The sequence below is a fragment of the Pipistrellus hanaki genome (genome assembly GCF_964339955.1).
Source record: "Pipistrellus hanaki genome assembly, chromosome: 14".
In the NCBI taxonomy this organism is placed as follows: Eukaryota; Metazoa; Chordata; class Mammalia; order Chiroptera; family Vespertilionidae; genus Pipistrellus; species Pipistrellus hanaki.
In genome coordinates this window covers 2,828,074-2,846,196 of record NC_140516.1, presented here as the reverse complement: position 1 = coordinate 2,846,196, position 18,123 = coordinate 2,828,074, and the positions used below count along the sequence as shown (strand labels likewise).

Below are 18,123 nucleotides of genomic sequence, written 5' to 3'. Positions count from 1 at the left end.
CTGGGAGCACTCGGCCCGCATGGCTGCTGGGAGCACCTTCGTTAGGGTCAGCTGAGACCCCGTAGGCCATCTCTGCCCCAAACTTGGGAACCAGCTGCTCCCGTGCCCTCGAGTCCTCCCTACCCTCTGGTCCAGGCTGCAGCGGTCTGGGTGGCCAGCAGCCACCCGGAGCGTCTGCGCACTCCACCTCAGAGGGACACTGAATGGTCAGAGGGTCTGAGACATCACCAGGAACCTCTGCGGTCGGTGCCTGGTCCTGGCACTGCTGGGGACTCGGGCGCGCAGTCTGGAGTGGCTCCTGCGGTGCCAGCGCTCAGGGCCTGGAGGGCTGCTCCCTGGCGTGGGGAGAACGGCCACCCCAGAGCAGCCTCCGGATGGCTCCCTTTCTCTGTGTGCGTGGTCTGCGATGCTGCTTACAGCCCACTAGCGCGGATCGCCCAGAGTTTCCCCAGGAGAGCGTGGTGTCTGGCAGTTGTCTGGGTGGGCCCTGAGCGGATGGCAAGCCCAGTCTTGTTAGGAGGACATGGAGAAGCTGGGAGCAGGCCTCCAGGGGGGGCTTAGAGGAAAGACACCCATGGCGTCTGTCTTAGGCCAGGTCCCTGAGACCGGGATTCCTCCACCAGATGCAGGAGGAAGTCCCCAGGAGAAATGGAATGGCTAAAGCAGCACGGGGGGCGGGGGGGGGGGGGGGGGGGGGGAGAGCGCCCCGGCCTCGCCTGGGTCCTGTGGGGAGCTGTGGGGCTGAACTACACCTGAGGGTTGGTCAGGCCTTGACCAGGGAGCTGGGTGTTCAGACCCCACCCCCGCTGCCTCAGGAGGGGTGATGGGAGGAACAGAAACTCCCAGCTCTCTGGCCCCTGTGCAGGCCGCCTTGGAAGAAGGCTGCAGTTCAGCTCCTGGACACAAGGCGACCGACAAGAGAGAGGGCCCAGGGCAGGGAGGCAGGAGTCCTGAGGCCTCTGGTCAGATCCCCCAGCGCTGCTCACTCCTCTGAGATGCTCCAATGGCCCTGCGACACGTGCGCACACAGCTGCCTGGCACACGGCTCTGCCTCCGGGCAGAGACCTGGTGAGATGAGGGAGTGCGTCCCATTCCTGCAGGTGTGTTCGCTGTGAACTGCTGGGGTGGCTCACGTGGCCGGCTGGCTTAGCACTCGGTGTGCCATGTCTAAGCCTGTGGGGCCATGGCAGGACGTAAGTTAATGGGAAAATAAGGACAAAGCATCGGCCTGATGAGGCTCCCATGCCTGCCTTCACGGTGTCAGATTCTTTATTTTCTCTTCTCCCTTCAATTTCCTCTCCTCCAATTGCTCCCTTTCCGTTTCTTTGTGGAAACAGGGAGACCTACGCTAGTTCTCTCTGTCATTTTCAGTTTCTGGGAGATCTGAGTCACACTGAATGCCTAGAGCTCCTCTGCTCTGTTTCTGGATCCGGGGTGGAGGGAGCAGGCTGGGAAGGCATCTGGGTGCTGCCATGGGCAGTGGACGGTGGGACTCAGGGGTGCGACTTGGGAGTGAGGTGGGAGGAGCTGTGCCTGGTGAACAGAGGGGAAGCCTCGGGGCACCTTGCAGCACCTAATCAGAGCCTCAGAAGCACAGGCTCAGACTGGGGAGGTGCCCATGGGCCTTCCCAAGACGGGCAGTGTCAGCTCCGACACCAAGGCTGCTCCATCAAGGCCCACGCCTCCTGGCCAGTGGCCGAATTGCCAGCCTGTTGGGTTGTCCCAGCGGCACTGAATGACCTCACAGTAAAGCAAGGTTTAAAAGAAAGCATGCAAATGAAACAACTTTATTTCCTTAAAACCCAAGTATCACCATCACACAAGAGGCTCGGGAAAGAGCCCAGTGCATGGGTCCCTGCGGTCGCGGGTCTGGAGGCAGGAGTGGATGGCTGCCACCGGCCTGCTCCTGAGGCGACATCCTCTGGAAGGGTGAGTCCATGTGACAAACACAAACCGTGCCACTGAGAGCTGGCAGTGTAAGGCTGGGAGAAAACGTGGAAGATGGAGCCAGCCATTTCCTGAACTAGTGGGGAAACCGCGTCCAGATCCCACCAGGTGCCTTGCCTGAGGTGTCCCAACGGGCGCCTCTGTGTGCCCAATCCCCTCACATCACCCATCAGCGCTGTAGCTGTCACAGCACTTCTCAGCCAGGATGGAGGCAGAGCCATGTGGGGATGGGGGTGGTTGAGGAAGGTAATGGGGGTGGGGGGAGTCAGCAGAGGTCTGGGGTGGGTGGCATGAGGGGCTCACAGGGAGAGGAATGAAGGGGGCCCCACCAGGATGGAAGGGCTGGACTCATTGGAAAGGCACTGCAGATCCCATTTGAGCAGATGCATGTGGTGGCACCCATGCCAGGAGAGCTGGAGGGGTCAGAACCGGCGCTGACTATAAATTGTGCTCATAAACATGATGTTTCAGTGCGAGGCTCTTCCCTTATCAAGGCTGGAAGCATAAGCCCCCCTGACACACCCACTTCACTTCTGAGATTCCCCTCTTCCCTCTTTTTCCTGAGGGTGATGCTGGGTCCAGCTCTGCCCACACTTCTCAGGCAGAGTCCGGTCCCCACCTGGTCTCTCCCAGCAGCCCCTCCCCTCGGGGGGTGAGCAAAGGAATGGGCTGGTCATTATTCACTGCTCTAGCATCTACCAAGTGCCAAGGCCCACGTTGGGTGGCATCTGCTACTTCTCCTCCTGCGGCTCCTACGGACTTCCCCTACCAAACCAACCTGCACTTCCTCTACCAAATAAACCTGCCATTCTACCAAACCAACCTGCAACTTCCTCTGCCAAACCAACCTGCACTTCCTCTACCAAATAAACCTGCACTTCCTCTACCAAACCAACCTGCACTTCCTCTGCCAAACCAACCTGCACTTCCTCTGCCAAACCAACCTGCACTTCCTCTACCAAATAAACCTGCACTTCCTCTACCAAACCAACCTGCACTTCCTCTGCCAAACCAACCTGCACTTCCTCTACCAAATAAACCTGCACTTCCTCTACCAAACCAACCTGCACTTCCTCTGCCAAACCAACCTGCACTTCCTCTACCAAACCAACCTGCAACTTCCTCTGTCAAACCAACCTGCACTTCCTCTACCAAATCAACCTGCAATTCTACCAAACCAACCTGCAACTTCCTCTGCCAAACCAACCTGCACTTCCTCTACCAAACCAACCTACAATTCTATCAAACCAACCTGCAACTCTAGCCCGTCAGTCCCTGCAGAGCTCGGCCAGGTCACTGGGCCCTGTTTCTCACTCAGGCCAACACTTGCCCTCCTGACCAGCTCCCTGCTGCTGGCCCAGGACCACACTGTAAGAGCCACTGTCTTACATGTGTGCTCACCACCTGCACAGTCCTGAGATGGGGGGCCACATGTTCAAATGCCAAGAGATCGCAGGCACCCCTGCTCTGCCTGCTCATGCTTCCTTCTTACAGCTTCTGTTCTCCTGAGCGGCGGGTGGGTGAGTGTGGGGCTTGAGAAGCTCACAGAGGGACTGGCAGTGTCCTTGTTGCCATGCCTACCAGGATAGCAGGAGTTCCTAAACCCCCTTCCCCCCCGAGGCAGCTCCTTCCTAGAAACCAGGCAGATGGCCCCACCCCCAGAAATGAAGGTTGAGCTCCATGTGTGCTGAAGGGATGGGCCTTAGCAATCCTTGAAATGAATGGATGCGTCCACCTGCCCTCTTATTCATTACGTCTCCCATAGAAATGGCACAGGATGACCCTAGTTCTGCCACTCACAGGTCCTGGGAGAGATACTGTCATGGAGGCTTTGGTTAAAGTCACCACAGCACAGGGATGCTTACCATCTGGGCATCGAGTGCAGCTAGGACAAGGCTGAGCTGGCAGCCACCATCCTCAGCCTGGCCAACACCCCGGAGCCCCTGAGCGTTCAAGGACGCATGCGGCAATGAGCACGGAGGCCTGACAGAAGGAGCCTCAGCCCACCGGGAATGCGGGGCCTCAGTGGCAAACTGAAAGTGCCACCCAAGCCAACAGCAGGCAGCAGGCCTCGGGCCCTTCGTAGTGGTTGTCAGATAAACCCCTAAGTGCCATTGCTCAGAATACACAGGCTGCTTGGCAATGGGCGGTGCTGAGCAGAAACTGGAGGCCAGGTGGGACTGGCCCAGGTGCAGGACGGTGGGAGGAGAGCACAGAGCACAAGGCAGGGGCTCTGCAGAGGGGAGGACCGAGTCGCCCCAGGGCAATAGGAGCAGTTGGAAACATCCGACTGCACTGACCAGAGCAATAAGGAGAGCTTCCCCTGCACCAGACTCTGTGCCCTGAGGGAGGCCGAGGCCTCTGGGGCCTCGGTGCCTTCCCTGGACACAGCGTGCCACCAAAACAAACCCCGAGCACAGCCTGGCCCGCTGCTGTGAGAGGTGCCACTGCTGTACCGTCTGGAAGGCTGATGTCCAGGCACAGGTGTGGCTCATCAAGTGGGAAAATTAGTCTCGCTCAACCAGCCATGCACATTAGCACGTCTGTTTATCAGGTTACTAAATACTCAGAAGTACTCCTGAAGGGGTGGTGAGACAGGTGCACTTGGCTCTGCAAAGGAGTGATTATTAAAAGAGCATTTCTGGACAGTGACTTTGCAACATGTACCAGCATACTTTCATGTACATGTTCCACCGCTGATGAGCTGTCAAGAAAATAATATCAAATATAGACTATAACTATGTGCTTCCCAACATTATCTTAACCTATTAACCGAGCGGGACGTATAAATACGTCAAACGTAAACAATATCAGGTACGGGTAGGACATATGAATACGTCCTTGAAATATATGTTGCGCCCTGAAATGGGCGGGACCTATATTTCCGAACAACAAAGTTATTAGTTATCCATACATGTCTCGACATGAATTTAAGACACGGAGGGAATCAGTATAATTTCGCTAGTGAGAGTGGTGGACGTGTTCAACAAGAATTGTTTCGGAGTTAACACATGACTTACTGAATAAAGGATATAGGATTTACTTAGATAATTTCTATTCGTCAATTCATTTGACTGAACTCTTGTGTCAAAACAATACAGACATTGTTGAAACAATGAGGATAAACAGAGTCGGAATCCCCAGTGAAATAAAAACAAACAAAAAAATTACAGAAAAATGAACATATAGTAAGATTCAAAGACAAACTTATGGTTTTAAAATGGAAGGATAAAAAAGACGTATTGATGCTCAGTTCTATTCATAATGACGAAAAGACAATGATTGAAAAGAGAGGAAGAAGGCAAGAAAAACCGAATGTTGTCCTGGATTATAACAAGAATATGGGGGGCGTAGATTTGGGAGATGGAGTTATGGTGGCCTACACGGCTGCCCGTATAAGGTAAAAAAATTTTTTCTACGATTAATTGATATGTGCTGCTTCAATGCATATATTATATACAAAAAGATAAAGGTCATTTGGATTGATTACACTTTTTGATAGAGTGTGTAGAGAAATTGGTAGATAACAACATAGTGAAAACCCACCCAAAGACATCAACAAGCAGCTCTACATCTAAATCATCACGCTTAGTTGAAAGGCATTTTCCAGAACAAATGAAAAGCGATATAGGAAAAACTAAATCCAGGAAATGCCGAGTTTGCTACATAAAAGGTGTTAGGAAAGAATCTACATACTGGTGTCCGGATTGTAAGGTAGCACTATGTATCAACAATTGTTTTAAAATATATCACACGGAAGTTGAGTTTTGAATTTTTATAATACATCTATATTTCAATTTTTTAAACTCAATATTTCTATTTTATTTGTGTGCTTTTGTTTATTGTTCTGTAATTATTAACTTTTTTATATTTTTTATTGTGTATCGAAATAAAAATATATTTTTTTGCAATCTTTATAATTGTAAAATTTATAATTTTTTAATTCGATGTTTCCATTTTTTTGTTGGTATTCTTTTCTATTTGTTTGTAATTTTGTATTTTCCTTTCTGCTTTATATATAAATAAACAAAAAAATATATTTCATATTCTTTTCATTTATTTTAAGTATAAATAAAAAATAATAATAATATGAAATTACATCCTCCGGGCGTGACATACTGACACGTCCTAGTGAAAGAGTATGCGCCCGTTATATGTTGCGTAATTAAAAAGGGAATTCCCTGGTTAACAGGTTAATAGATAATCCAATTGCCCTGTAGTTGATGATGTTGAATACATTTGGATATAACCAAACAGTTGGATATTGTTAAGTCATTAAAAATGTAGTATATGAAAAATGTTTCATGGCAAAGGAGATGCTTACATAATCTGTTAGTGGTATCTCCTTCTGGTGGCCAGAATAAAGAGTCATCCTAATGTGACTCTCATTCCTTGCTGCCAGCGACATTCCCCCTGCCTAAGCCAGTCAATTGCCTTGCCCTGGCCACAGGGATTGGCTGGAGTGTAGGCCGATGACCCAACGAGGAACAGGAGACACCTGAGACTAAGACTTCCTGAAGAGAGGCTTTTGCCCTTCCCCCAATGGGTAGACCCACTGAGCCTTCTTTCCAAGGCACACTGGGAGCGAGAAGACCATGTGAAAGTCCACGACTGGAGAGAACATCCTGGAGCTCCGCCTGTGCCTGGGCCAGGCTCCTAAAGCCACGCCTTTGCCGGACTTGTCAGCTACCATTAGTTAGCCACCATCGTTTTCTTAAGCCAGTTAGCACTCTCCTTTTCTGCAACCTGCCACCAAAAAAACTATATGGCACACTTCCACTCTTTAAAATTGCGTCAAAATACTAGTATACACAACATAAAAGTCACCATTTCAGTGTGCGGTTCAGTAGCATTTAGTACATGCTTGTTGCCATGTAACCATTACCACCATCCGTCTCTAGAACTAGAATTCTGTACCATCTACACTAATAAAAGATAAAGATGCAAATTGACTGCAAATCATGATGCCTGCCAGCCAATCAGGAGTAAGTATACAAATAAACCAACAAAGATGGCAGGTTAGTTTGCATACACAGGCACAGAGTGAAGACTGAAGACTGTGGTCGGAGTCAAGCCTGAAGGCTGAAGATTTAGCTCCACTGAAGGCTGAAGGCTTGGCTCTGCTTCAGCCTGGGTCCTGGGTGTCGGAGGAAAACCGGTGCCAGCAGCCAGGGGAAGCAATGCCTATTGCATGAATCTTTGTGCAACAGGCCTCTAGTTAATCAATAATGCCCCATTCCTCCTTCCCCTAAGCCTCTGGCAACCATGATTGTATGACTATTCTAGAATCTCATATAAGTACACTAGTTATTCTTTTGTGACTGGCTTATTTCATTCAGCATGTCTTGAAGGTTCATCCATGTTGTGGCATGTGCCAGAATTTCTTAACGCTGAATTATGTTCCATAGTGCACAAAGGAGGACATCACAGGCACCTGGGCCAGCCAGGCATCCCAGCAGCTGTGCACAGACAGTTGTGAGATGTCAGGCTATCGCCAACAGCAAAGCCAGATATCATGGAGAAGCAACAGCAGGCAGCACCTTCTGAAACCTCTTTATCTCTCCCTACCTCCTACCCACCCCCTGCTGCCTTCCATCTTTAAGAAGCTGGGCTGACACCATCTCACCTCTGCCTCTTTGGAGAGTAAACCTACATGCACTTGGACAATTTAGGAAGGAGATGCCCTGAGAGGGGACAAACTAGGCTTCGGGATAGCAGGGACCAGAAGGCTACACACTTTCATTTGAAAACAACGTAGGAGATGTGGACATATTGATACTCTGGGTTTGGGGGTTAGATAATTCCGGAAATTCGCAGGCACACTGCTCTGCACCATGCTGGGCACTGCACACCACAGTTCACGGGACCAGTGACTCTGAGCTTTGCTCCTGGAGCCTCCACAGTGGCCCCCATCCTCTACCTGAGATCCCCTCTCCCCAAACCACCAGCAAACCTGCAGTTTCTTCTAACCCCTTTCATGGCAAAGCCCGACCCGAATGGGTATGTGTTTCTATTGCTTCACTGCAGAAACATCAATGCGCTTGACTGCAGGTGACTGTCCCCAGCACCGCTGGGGATGGCACGGTACGCATGCCCTGCCCCATCCCAGACCGGAGCTCTCTGAATCAGAAAACAGTCCAGGCCCAGGGGCTTCAGATAGGAGACTGGAGCGTATGTTTCTCAGAACGTTAGGGTGGGCAGGACTGCATGACAAGGTGGTAGTCTACTCCCTTCTTCAGAGGGTTCTGCATTCCCCACATTACGTGCACTGTGTGCTGCTGATATAGTCAAAAGAAATCTGTAAGTGTTTCAAAAGCATCAGGCCCCTTGAGCTTCCCCAAGCGCACCCGAGCCACCCCATGCAGCCCCTGGCCCCTCCTGCAGCGGGAGAGACTTCTGGGCTGCTGCAGGGACAGAAGCACGGCATGGGGCTATGGGGGTTGGGAGGAGCAGGGTGCATCCTGCCGGCTCCTCCAGCCCACCGCACTCCCCAGCCTGTTGCCCCTTCCTCAGTGCAGGAGTTAGTTCTTGCCTTGAGCTGGCCCAGTGCCCAGGAGGCTTCCTGCCCTTCTCCAAGCAGCAGAACCCTTTCCCTCTGCCCTCCCCTGGCAGGGCCCAAAGCAAACCCTGTGCAGGCCTGGCTACTCAGGCTCCTGGTGCTGCCCTGTCCTGGACCTGACCTCAACCTGCCACAGCCTCTCCTCCACCTCCGGAGGCTGCTCAGCTCCCCCCAGCCTCCCAGGGTACCTGCCACGTGGAAACTCCGCGTGCCAATGCTCCTGGGGCAGACCCCTGGGGTTTTTAACGAGGCTCATTCTTTGCGTTGTTCACACCCACCCCCGATGGAGAATGGACAGGGTTTAAGTGTGGGCAAGATGCTCTCCAAACAGTGCAGAACCTGGGGCTGGGCAGGCGATTGGGGCGGTGGCTGCTCAGCTCCCTCGGGCAGGCCCATCCCTGCCATGTACAGCTCAGAGCTCCGCTCTCCTGCATGGCTCAGTTCTCCTGGCTGAGGAATGTGGTCCAGGCACCACCTTCTGACATGAGCCAAGACCCACACACAAGGCCAGTGACAGACCTTATTGGGGCCCCTGGTGGCCAGCCTTCGGGAGCAGGCTGGGAGGCCCAGGGCTTTCTCCTCAGCTCCCAGCAGAGTCAGGCCTGGGCGAAGCGACAGGCAGCAAGCAGCCCTGTCACGGACCAGGGTGTGCAGGGGCGGCGTGGCTCTAGCACGTGTGCATCCACGTCTGGCAACTCTCCTCTTAGCTGGATGCTGAGAGCACGGAGCACTTGCTCTGGGTCCTGCTGGGAGAGTGAGTGAGGAGCTGGGTCGGAATCCTCAGCCAGTGTCCCCTAGCCTCACCGAACCATACGCCACCTCCTCATATGGTCTCTAATGCCCAGGAGCCAGCTGACCAATGAGCCCCAAGGCTTGAAGTGCGTGAGCACCTGCAGGTCTGACCTCCCCAGGGTGTGGCCTCTGTCCTGCAGGGCACAGCCAGCACCAGCAAAGCTGGGGCTGTGCTGCTGCTTGTTAGGAGGACTTCCTTGTCATGTTGCTTCCTGCATCCCTTGCTCCTGTGGCCCAACAGACAGAGCCATGTCACCCTGCCTTGAGATTCCCCTGAACAGAACTGGCAAGGAAACAAGGAAGATCCCAATTAGGGGCGATAACCCCGGAGAAATCCGGGTTCTTTGCAGCTGACCGTGCTCTTCCCACAGCCTGGGTGCTTGTCCAGTGTTTACAGAGCCTTCATTAGCTCCTGCCGCTCAGATAAGAGGTGGGAGCCGGCATCGGGGCCAGATAAGAAGCAGAGGACTCAGGGCGGCGGGAGCCTGGGAACGGCCAGGCGCTGGGCGCAGAGGGGTCGGCGGGACGATGTGGGCCTGCTCCTCCCGGGCTCCTGCCCACACCCGCTAACACAAGGTGGCCAGCGCCGTCTCCCGCCCAGGGGACCCTGTGCTGTCTCAAGATGTGCCTGGGGGCTTTGTGGGTGGCCCTGCCCGTGCTCTCCCTGCTGGCCTGCTCCGGGCGGGGGAAGCCTCTGGAGGCCCGAGCCCTGGGGTCGGCCAGGGGAGATGCCCGACTGCCCGCGGCCCCGGGAGGCGAGCAGGCGGGAGGTGCCTTCGCCCTGAGGCTGTTCCTGGAGAACATGAAGATGGACTTCCTGCGCAGCCTCAACCTGAGTGGCGTCCCGGCCCAGGACAGGACTGGCGCGGAGCCGCCGCAGTACATGATCGACCTGTACCACCGGTACACCGCTGACAAGTCGTCCACCCCCGCGTCCAACATCGTGCGCAGCTTCAGCGTGGAAGGTAGAGTCCACCCCTAGGGCGCTGCGGGTCAGGGTTGGGGGATAAAGTGTCCACAGCTGCACTGCCCGCTCTGGGGGGCCCTGGCCACAGGAGGTCTTTAAGTTTCCATTTAAATTCATTAGAATGAAATCAAATGGGTAATTTAGTTTTTAGTTTCACTGGTTTCCATTCAAGTGCCCGGCAGTGGAGTGAGGCTAACGGCTTCCCTGCAGGACCGGGGCTGGCAGCTCTGCCTGGGGAGACCCCTGGGCCTGGGCTCCTGGGCTTGGTGGGAGCTGAGGGCATGGCTATGCCCTCAACCCCCCTCCCTCCCTTTCCTCCCTTCCCACCGAGAAACAGACTGCACATTGGGCCTCCAGCCCCGGTATGTTTTTAAACTTTGAGAGAACATCTCTCTCATGAAAAGGTATAGAAAATTTATATAAATGCCTCTGAGAGATTAACACTGGAGGACTATTTAATTATTTCCTAAATATATAAGAATGGCCCTGATCTAGGAGGACTGGAAGAGGACAGACATTGACTGAGGGCTATGTCACTCATTCACACAGAGCAGGCGAGATGACTGAGCAGGGGTGAGGCTGGCAGCTCTATTGGCTGCAGCGGGAGACCCACGTGGCTGTGGGCCTCCTGCTGGGGCATTCTCCCTCTGAACAGCCCCTTGGCATGGCCTCTCTTCTCCGCCCTGGGCTGGGGCCCGGGGCTCCTGCAGGCCTTGCTCCTGCCACAGCCGCCAGGCCCGCGTGAGAACGCTGTGCCCACAATGCCTGTCCAGCAGTGTCTGATTTCCCAAAAGGAAGATCTAGATTTTATGTGAACTTGCTTGGTTTTAAAACACTGGCTTTATTCTGTTACTCCAATCTGCCAGCATCTCACCAGGCTCCCAGCGTATGTCTGTGTCCTCTGTTTTAGGGCTTCCTTGGCTGGACCTAGCCATTGAACCCACAGTCTGGGAGTCCAACGCTTAGAGTCATCTTAGGGGCACCTCACCCCACCCTCAGCATATCTGGGCCCTGGAAACAAGCGCTCTGACGGCCACAGCTCTGCCGCTGGCCAGCACTCCTGTGGAGGCCATGCATCTGCCCTTTGAGACGTCTGACTGCAGCCCACAGCCATTGCCAAGGCAGGTCAGCAGGAGCGCACGAGGCCCCTAAAAGCGCTCTGCTCACAGACCCCCATTACTCGATATGCCAAAGCACCTCAGGGGCTCTGTGGGGCTCGGACAGCTGTGAGGGGACCACGGAGAACCGCGCGAAAGGCCAAGTGCTTGCGGGGCAGGGAATGCACCAGTGGGCGGAGGGCCTGGGAGGACACAGAAATACTGACTGGGCATCTAGTATGAGCCAGGACAGTTTGGCCAAGTTACATGCACCATCGTTTAAAATCATACACTCAGGGTCAGCTCTCAGAAGAGGGCTGTTTCATTGCTGTTGTATTTGGCTCTTTTTTTTTTTTTTTTAAACTGAGGATCTTTGCAGAGTGTGAGCACTTTGGATGTTAAACACCTTAAACCCACACCCACTCTGTAAAAATGAAATAACAATAGATCCTCGTGAAGAGTCATATGAAATATATGTGCCGAGTCCCCACTGCAATTGGGGCCGCCTGGTAGAACCTGGGCCTGTCCACTCCATTGCCAGCTTCTCCCTCATCCGCTTTGCTCTGCACGATTCTAAGTGTACCTCTCAGACGCCTCTTCTACACGGAGGACTTACGTGAAACCAAATAGAGATTTGACAGCCCTTTCATCCCCCTGTGAGTGTCAGCTTGGTGTCCTGAGCCAGACCCTCCCCGCAGATGCCCTTATTGTGTGTTTGTATTTCAGATGCCGTCTCTGTATCCACCACAGAAGACTTCCCCTTCCAGAAGCACCTGTTGCTTTTCAACATCTCCATCCCCAGGCACGAGCAGATCACCAGGGCAGAGCTCCGGCTCTACAGCTCCTGCCAAGGCCACGAGACGCCCTCTCCTGAGCGGAAGGGAAGCATAACCATTTATGATGTTGTGGGTGGAGCAGACATGGGGGACGCTTCTGCGGGAGCCAAGGCCTTCCTGCTGTCCCAGGACATCCGGGGCGAGGGCTGGGCCACCTTCGAGATCTCCAGGGCCGTAAAGCGGTGGGTCAGGGCCGACGCCACCAAGAGCAAAAACAAACTGGAAGTGATGGTGCAGAGTCACCGAAAAGGCTGCCACAAGCTGGATATCAGCGTCCCCCCCGGCTCCAGGAACCTGCCCTTCTTCGTGGTTTTCTCCAATGACCGCAGCAATGGGACCAAGGAGACCCGGCTGGAGCTCAGGGAGATGATCGGCCACGAGCAGGAGAGTGTGCTGAAGAAGCTGTCCACCCGGGGCCCAGAGGCAGCTGGGAACCAGGGCGTGGGGGACGTGGAAAACCACGTGGCCACGGGGTCCTCCTTAGCCAGACGGAAGAGGAGCGCTGGGGCCAACAACCACTGTCAGAAGACCTCCCTGCGAGTGAACTTCAAGGACATCGGCTGGGACAACTGGATCATCGCGCCCAAGGAATACGACGCCTTCGAGTGTAGAGGAGGCTGCTTCTTCCCCCTGGCCGATGACGTGACCCCGACAAAACACGCCATCGTGCAGACCCTGGTGCATCTCAAGTTCCCCATGAAGGTGGGCAAGGCCTGCTGTGTGCCCACCAAACTAAGCCCCATCTCTATCCTCTACAAGGATGACATGGGGGTCCCCACCCTCAAGTACCACTACGAAGGGATGAGCGTGGCAGAGTGTGGGTGCAGGTAGTGCCACCTGCGGGTGGGGGAGGCCAGGTTGGAGGGGCGTAAGGGGAGGTCCGTCTGCATGCCAGCCTGGAGAAGGAAAGGGAACTATCACATCCATCGCTCTCCCTCTCAAGGCCACCATTCCGCTAGGTGTAACGGCAGGAGGGCTATGGCAGGGAGGTAAAGCCTGGAGAGAACAGGGCCACCCGGAAGGGTTGTTGGGGTGGAAAGGGAGATGACAAAAAGGGAACATGAAAAAAATAATCCAGAGTCAGCAGAACACTGAACAAAGTGAGCCTGAGGCATCTAGACAGGTAGGTGAAGTGTAGAGATTTATAGAAATTAAGGCGTGAAAGGGACTGGGGCTTATTCCAATAACCTTGAGGACTGTGAGGGAAAGAAATGGACCAAGTGCTTACACCAGTCATTTTATCCCCAAACCCAGTGAGACAGTGTTATGACCCCTAATTTATATATGTGGAACCCCAAACTCAGACAGGTCAAGTGGCACCCATCAGAAATCTGACTCCATCTCACAGGTTTCCATAGGGCCATCTATTGCCCATGTCTAGGATCTTCCCAAGTGCCCATCACAGGGTAGCAGATCACCTTGTAGCTAAAGATCAGTTAGCTGCGAGGCGATGAGGGGCGCGGGCAGTGGGCTGAGACTGGCCGGTATTTGCCAGCGGGACTGGCTTGCCGGTTACGTTCAGGGCATGTTCTGGCTGCTCAGTGCCGTGCTGATGCAGTGGCCAGTGCTTTTTAACCTCACCCCAGAATCACTGGGAAGGTGCCCGAAACCAACTTCAGGGGAGAAAGCGGGGCAGTGCACTCGGCCGCAGTGTATACGGTGCTGCAGCCACGGGGCCGCTGGCACGGTGCTCATATGGCCAACAGTTCACACGGCCATTTGCTGCCCATGCATTCAGGCCTTGTGTGGTTTGGGAGGGCAGACACAGCTGCCCTGATGGCCGGGACCTGTGGCCTGCATCTTTGCAGTCCTTCCCTTGGCATAACCAGCTCCCCAGCACAGGCTGTGCTGCCTCCTGGTGTCCAGAGCCACGATCTAGGCCGTGGTCTGGGCATGGGCCGAGCCAGCCCTCACTGACCCAGGAGAACACGGGCCTCTGTTCTCTGTATTTCCTCCTCCTCTGACTCAAGGCTCACATGGAATGAGAGGGGGTGAGGAAGAGTCTGGGAGTGGTGAAGACCCCGCTCGATGGCCCTTCTGACCACTGGCCAAGGCCCATCCCAGCAGAGGCCTAGAGAGACCTGGGCCATGCCACTGGTGGAAGCTCCGGTGTGTTACAAAAATAAAGGTTTGTGCTGAATGTTTACATGGAGCCAAGGAACAGCTTTAAAATAAAATTGCAATGAAACACCATTGATTACTAGAGTTTTAGAAAACACGAATTCCTGGTATGACAGTGTGCTCAGTCATAAAGATGGGTGGGTATCTTCCTGTCCCAACGATGTGTTTCTGTGCCTGCATCAGAGTTTTATTGGAAATAAAGTCAAAAGCCTACTCTGTGGCCTTTTGTGGATGTGAGACCTGGGCCCGGTGGTCCCTCAGCCCCACACCCTGCCCACCCCTCCCTAAGGCCCTTCTTTCAGTGGGCGGGTGAAGGGGAGGGGATGGAGAAACGCTGCAGTGGGGGTGGGGACACCGTGGACAGTAGCCCTACGCCCTGCCGGGTGGACATGTCTGTGTAAGGGTGTGTGTGTGGCTATGTGGGCATGGGTGTGGGCATGCATGCAGGTATTTGTAAGTGACCACGGATAATCAGCCGCCGTGCCAACCTCACCCTGCGCACGTGTCAGGGGAGAGGCCTGGCTCTTGCTCAGACACACATCTGGCCCCGCATCACCTTCGCAGGGCGTGCTGGGCCGCACAGTCCCAGCCTCCTCTCCACTCTGTCCCTGCTCAGCTGCCACCACCAGCCAAATGCCCTCCAGAATCCCCTGTTCTTGGCCTTTGGGTGACCGTCCAAGCTGCCCCACCCCCATTCCACAGCCCAAGTCCACCTGCTGGGACCCTGCTCTAGTGTCTCCCCTTGGCCCTTTCCTGAGCCTCTGGGGCGGATCTTCCTGGCACTAAGGACACCAAGTGTCTATCATAGTTGTCACTGGCCCGGGAAGGAGACCTGACAGCCTCTTGTCTTGAACCTCCTGAGGCAGCAAGTCCCCCAGGACAAGGCCCGTGAGCTTCTGGTGTCTGTCCATCCAGGAGAGCTGACACGGCCTGTGGCTCAGGACAGACTGGGGTGGGTGACCATGAGGGACAGGACAGAGGACATGCAAGGAACAGCCCCAGAAGTGTTCTCTGGCCGCATCCTCACCAGTTTCCCACAGGTCACCCAGCCGGAGATGGAAAGGCAACAGCGCCACCCTGTGGACCCTGACTGTAGCACCTGCCCTCTGCCTGAGGACCACCTTCACCCTGCAGGGTAGTTTCTAACCATGCTCCTGTTTGCCACGTGAGAGCAGTGGCATTGCCATCATCTCACATAGCAAAGTGATGGCTGGCAAGACTGAGGGCTGTTCTGAGCTCTCATGTGACCTACAGTCCTGACCGGAGCAGGGGAGAGAGAGACTCAGGGATGGTGAGCAGAAGCCCCAGGCCACACAGAGACAGTGGGGAGGGAGTGGCCTGGAGGGACTGCGAGGACAGCCAGAGAGGGAGGCCGGAGCACCCCCAGACCAGGCTGGCTCTGACAATAGACATCTATACCACAACCTTTATAGTGGAAAGGCCTCTGGCTTCAATATGGGGTAATTCTGAAGGGCCTTCCTGCTCCAGAGCTCCTCAGAATTGGCCGAGACCCCTGCTGCAGCTGCATTGCCCTCAGACTCTCCCTCTACCCAGGGCAATGCCTGCCCCTCACCCCCTGGGACTGTGAGGGACCAAACCCCAGTGAAGACTGAACAGCTGGCTGAAGGGCAATGCATGCATTTGGAGGGATAATGTGGAGCAAATAAAAAGACTGAGGCCCATGAGCAGCAGCATGTCTAGACGTTAAACCCTATCACTGAGTGGGAAAGCAAGTAGCACAGCGAATGCCCAGCGTGGCATTAGCCACATCAATAAACCCCACACTGAGACTGTGTGCAGCCTAAGGAGATACTTGCACAGCAGGAGGCAGCTTATAAAAGCAACAGAACACACAGCACAGGGAAGGAAGTGGATGATGTCATGCAGTGGTGTCTTCACCATCATCCTTGCAGTAATTTTTTGATATATTTGTCCTCTCCTTTGGAGCGTGATTTGTCTTTGGGTCTCCAGCACAGAGGCCAGGGGGACACCAGCATGAGGCTAGATAAATGCCCATTGCATCTGCCCCTACTTTGTCCAAACATGTCCCTTACCCACTGTTAGCACCGTGAGGCTGACGGCTGACGGGTGGACTGGTGAGGAAGACAGACTTCAAAGGCAGCTTGAACTTGCAGTCCCCACGTGCCTGGAGCCCACACACACTGCCCACTCTCCCAGGGCCGGGCAAGTGGGACCTCGTACTGGGAAACAAAGGCCACCACTGCCCAGGCCAAACAGCTAGCACAGAAGGGAGGGGAGACCAGGCTCTAGAGATCATGAAGCCACAGACATGGTGCGGATCCCTGACAACATCAAGGTGCAGCTTCCTGTGTCTTTGGATCTGGGTAGTGAGTGGTGCCCTCTGTGCTTCCCCGCGACCCCAGCATTACATTCACTGCGGAAGCCATGAGAGCCCCACCTCCAGGGCATCCATGTCAGTGCTGAGCTGTTCTTCCTCTGCTTGGACAATGCTTCTGCCAGGCTGTGCTTGACCAGCCTCTCCCTCTGGCTCTCTGACCACCATCCGGTTTGCCAGGGATGGTCCTGGCTTATGCCTGCGTTCTCTGTGTAGTTAGTATCAGGGCCCTTGTTGGACAGCATGTTACATACGTGGTGTCCATCGTCACAGACAGCTCTGGGGCTGACAGCAGAGGACAGCTGGGAACAGCAGGGTGGTGGGAAGGGCATGGGGTGTGAAGTCACCTATTGGCTCATGGTTATGTAAAGCAATGGGCTCATTGAGCCTTGATGTCCTTGCATATCACTCCACAACATGGCACACTGATGCTTCCTGCTGCCTGGGGAAAGTTCACCTGGGCCCTCACATTTTCTGAGTAATGCTCAGGAAAATATCAGAGCCACTCTATTATCTTCTATTGTCATTTTTGGCTCTGAGCCTTCATTTGTATAACCACCCTCCCCCCCTTCCTATCCATTTTCTCTCCCTGTTCCTGGTTTGGAAGTGAGGGTCCTCCCATGCACATTCCAGAGCTCCTCCGTGTGCTTGGCATCCAAACCTGAAACTTAGCCACATTCTTAGGGCTCGCAGAGACATTTTTCACTTCCTTGCTCTTTCTGGGCCCAGGGGCCTCACAGACCAGATCCTGATGCCTGTTAATTATTGAGGTTCAGACATATATAGATATGTTTGGTGGACAAAAACATACAGTAAGAAAAGCTAGTCTTGAGGGGAAACATCACAAATGAGGATGGAGCCTTGCAGGCAAGCCCTTCTAGGCAGCAGAGTTTGGTGATTCGAGACCCAGGGTGAGGCCACACCAGACAAGATTATATAGGCCAGGGAAAAGAGGACAATGGTCAGCCAGGCAGGAGAGAAACATTGAGAGGGGAAGTTGGTAGAATTACAGCAGGATCTTCCCGAAGAGGGCTAGGCACTAGAAAAAGAATGTCTTTGCTTAGTGGACTAAACTCAACCATATAAGTGATAATGAGTGCTGGCAAGGATGTGCAAAAACAGACCCTCAGAGACTACTGGTGAGAAGGTAAAATGGCGCAGCCATGTTGGGAAACAGTTTGGTAGTTGCTCATAAAGTTAAACATAGAGTTACCATATGATGCAACCAGTCCACTCCTAGGCATATTCCCAAGAGAAATGGAAATGTATGTCCATATAAAACTGCACACCAATGTTTATGGCAGCATCATTCACAAGAGCCAAAAGGTGGGACCAACACAAATGTCCATCAAGTGTTGAATGGATTAACAAAATGTGGTCTATACACACAATGGAGTATTATTCGGACATCAAAAAAAGGAAGTACTGGCACATGCTACAACATGGAT

General features: G+C 53.8%; 1 protein-coding gene across 1 annotated transcript; it reads left to right on the top strand.

The window, feature by feature from the left end:
- Positions 1–9,755: 9,755 nt before the first annotated feature.
- Positions 9,756–14,526, top strand: GDF2 (growth differentiation factor 2). The gene is made up of 2 exons (XM_084903614.1): positions 9,756–10,263; positions 12,089–14,526. Exons 1-2 carry the CDS (start codon positions 9,921–9,923, stop codon positions 13,027–13,029), a joined length of 1,284 nt encoding a protein of 427 aa, XP_084759740.1. The 5' UTR covers positions 9,756–9,920; the 3' UTR covers positions 13,030–14,526.
- The last annotated feature ends 3,597 nt before the right edge of the window (positions 14,527–18,123 follow it).

Bases quoted from the DNA above. Each gene is read 5' to 3' on its own strand.
- GDF2 (XM_084903614.1), top strand. From the start codon at position 9,921: ATGTGCCTGGGGGCTTTGTGGGTGGCCCTGCCCGTGCTCTCCCTGCTG. The intron at 10,264-12,088 runs GTAGAGTCCACC...TTTGTATTTCAG, and splicing joins GCGCAGCTTCAGCGTGGAAG to ATGCCGTCTCTGTATCCACC.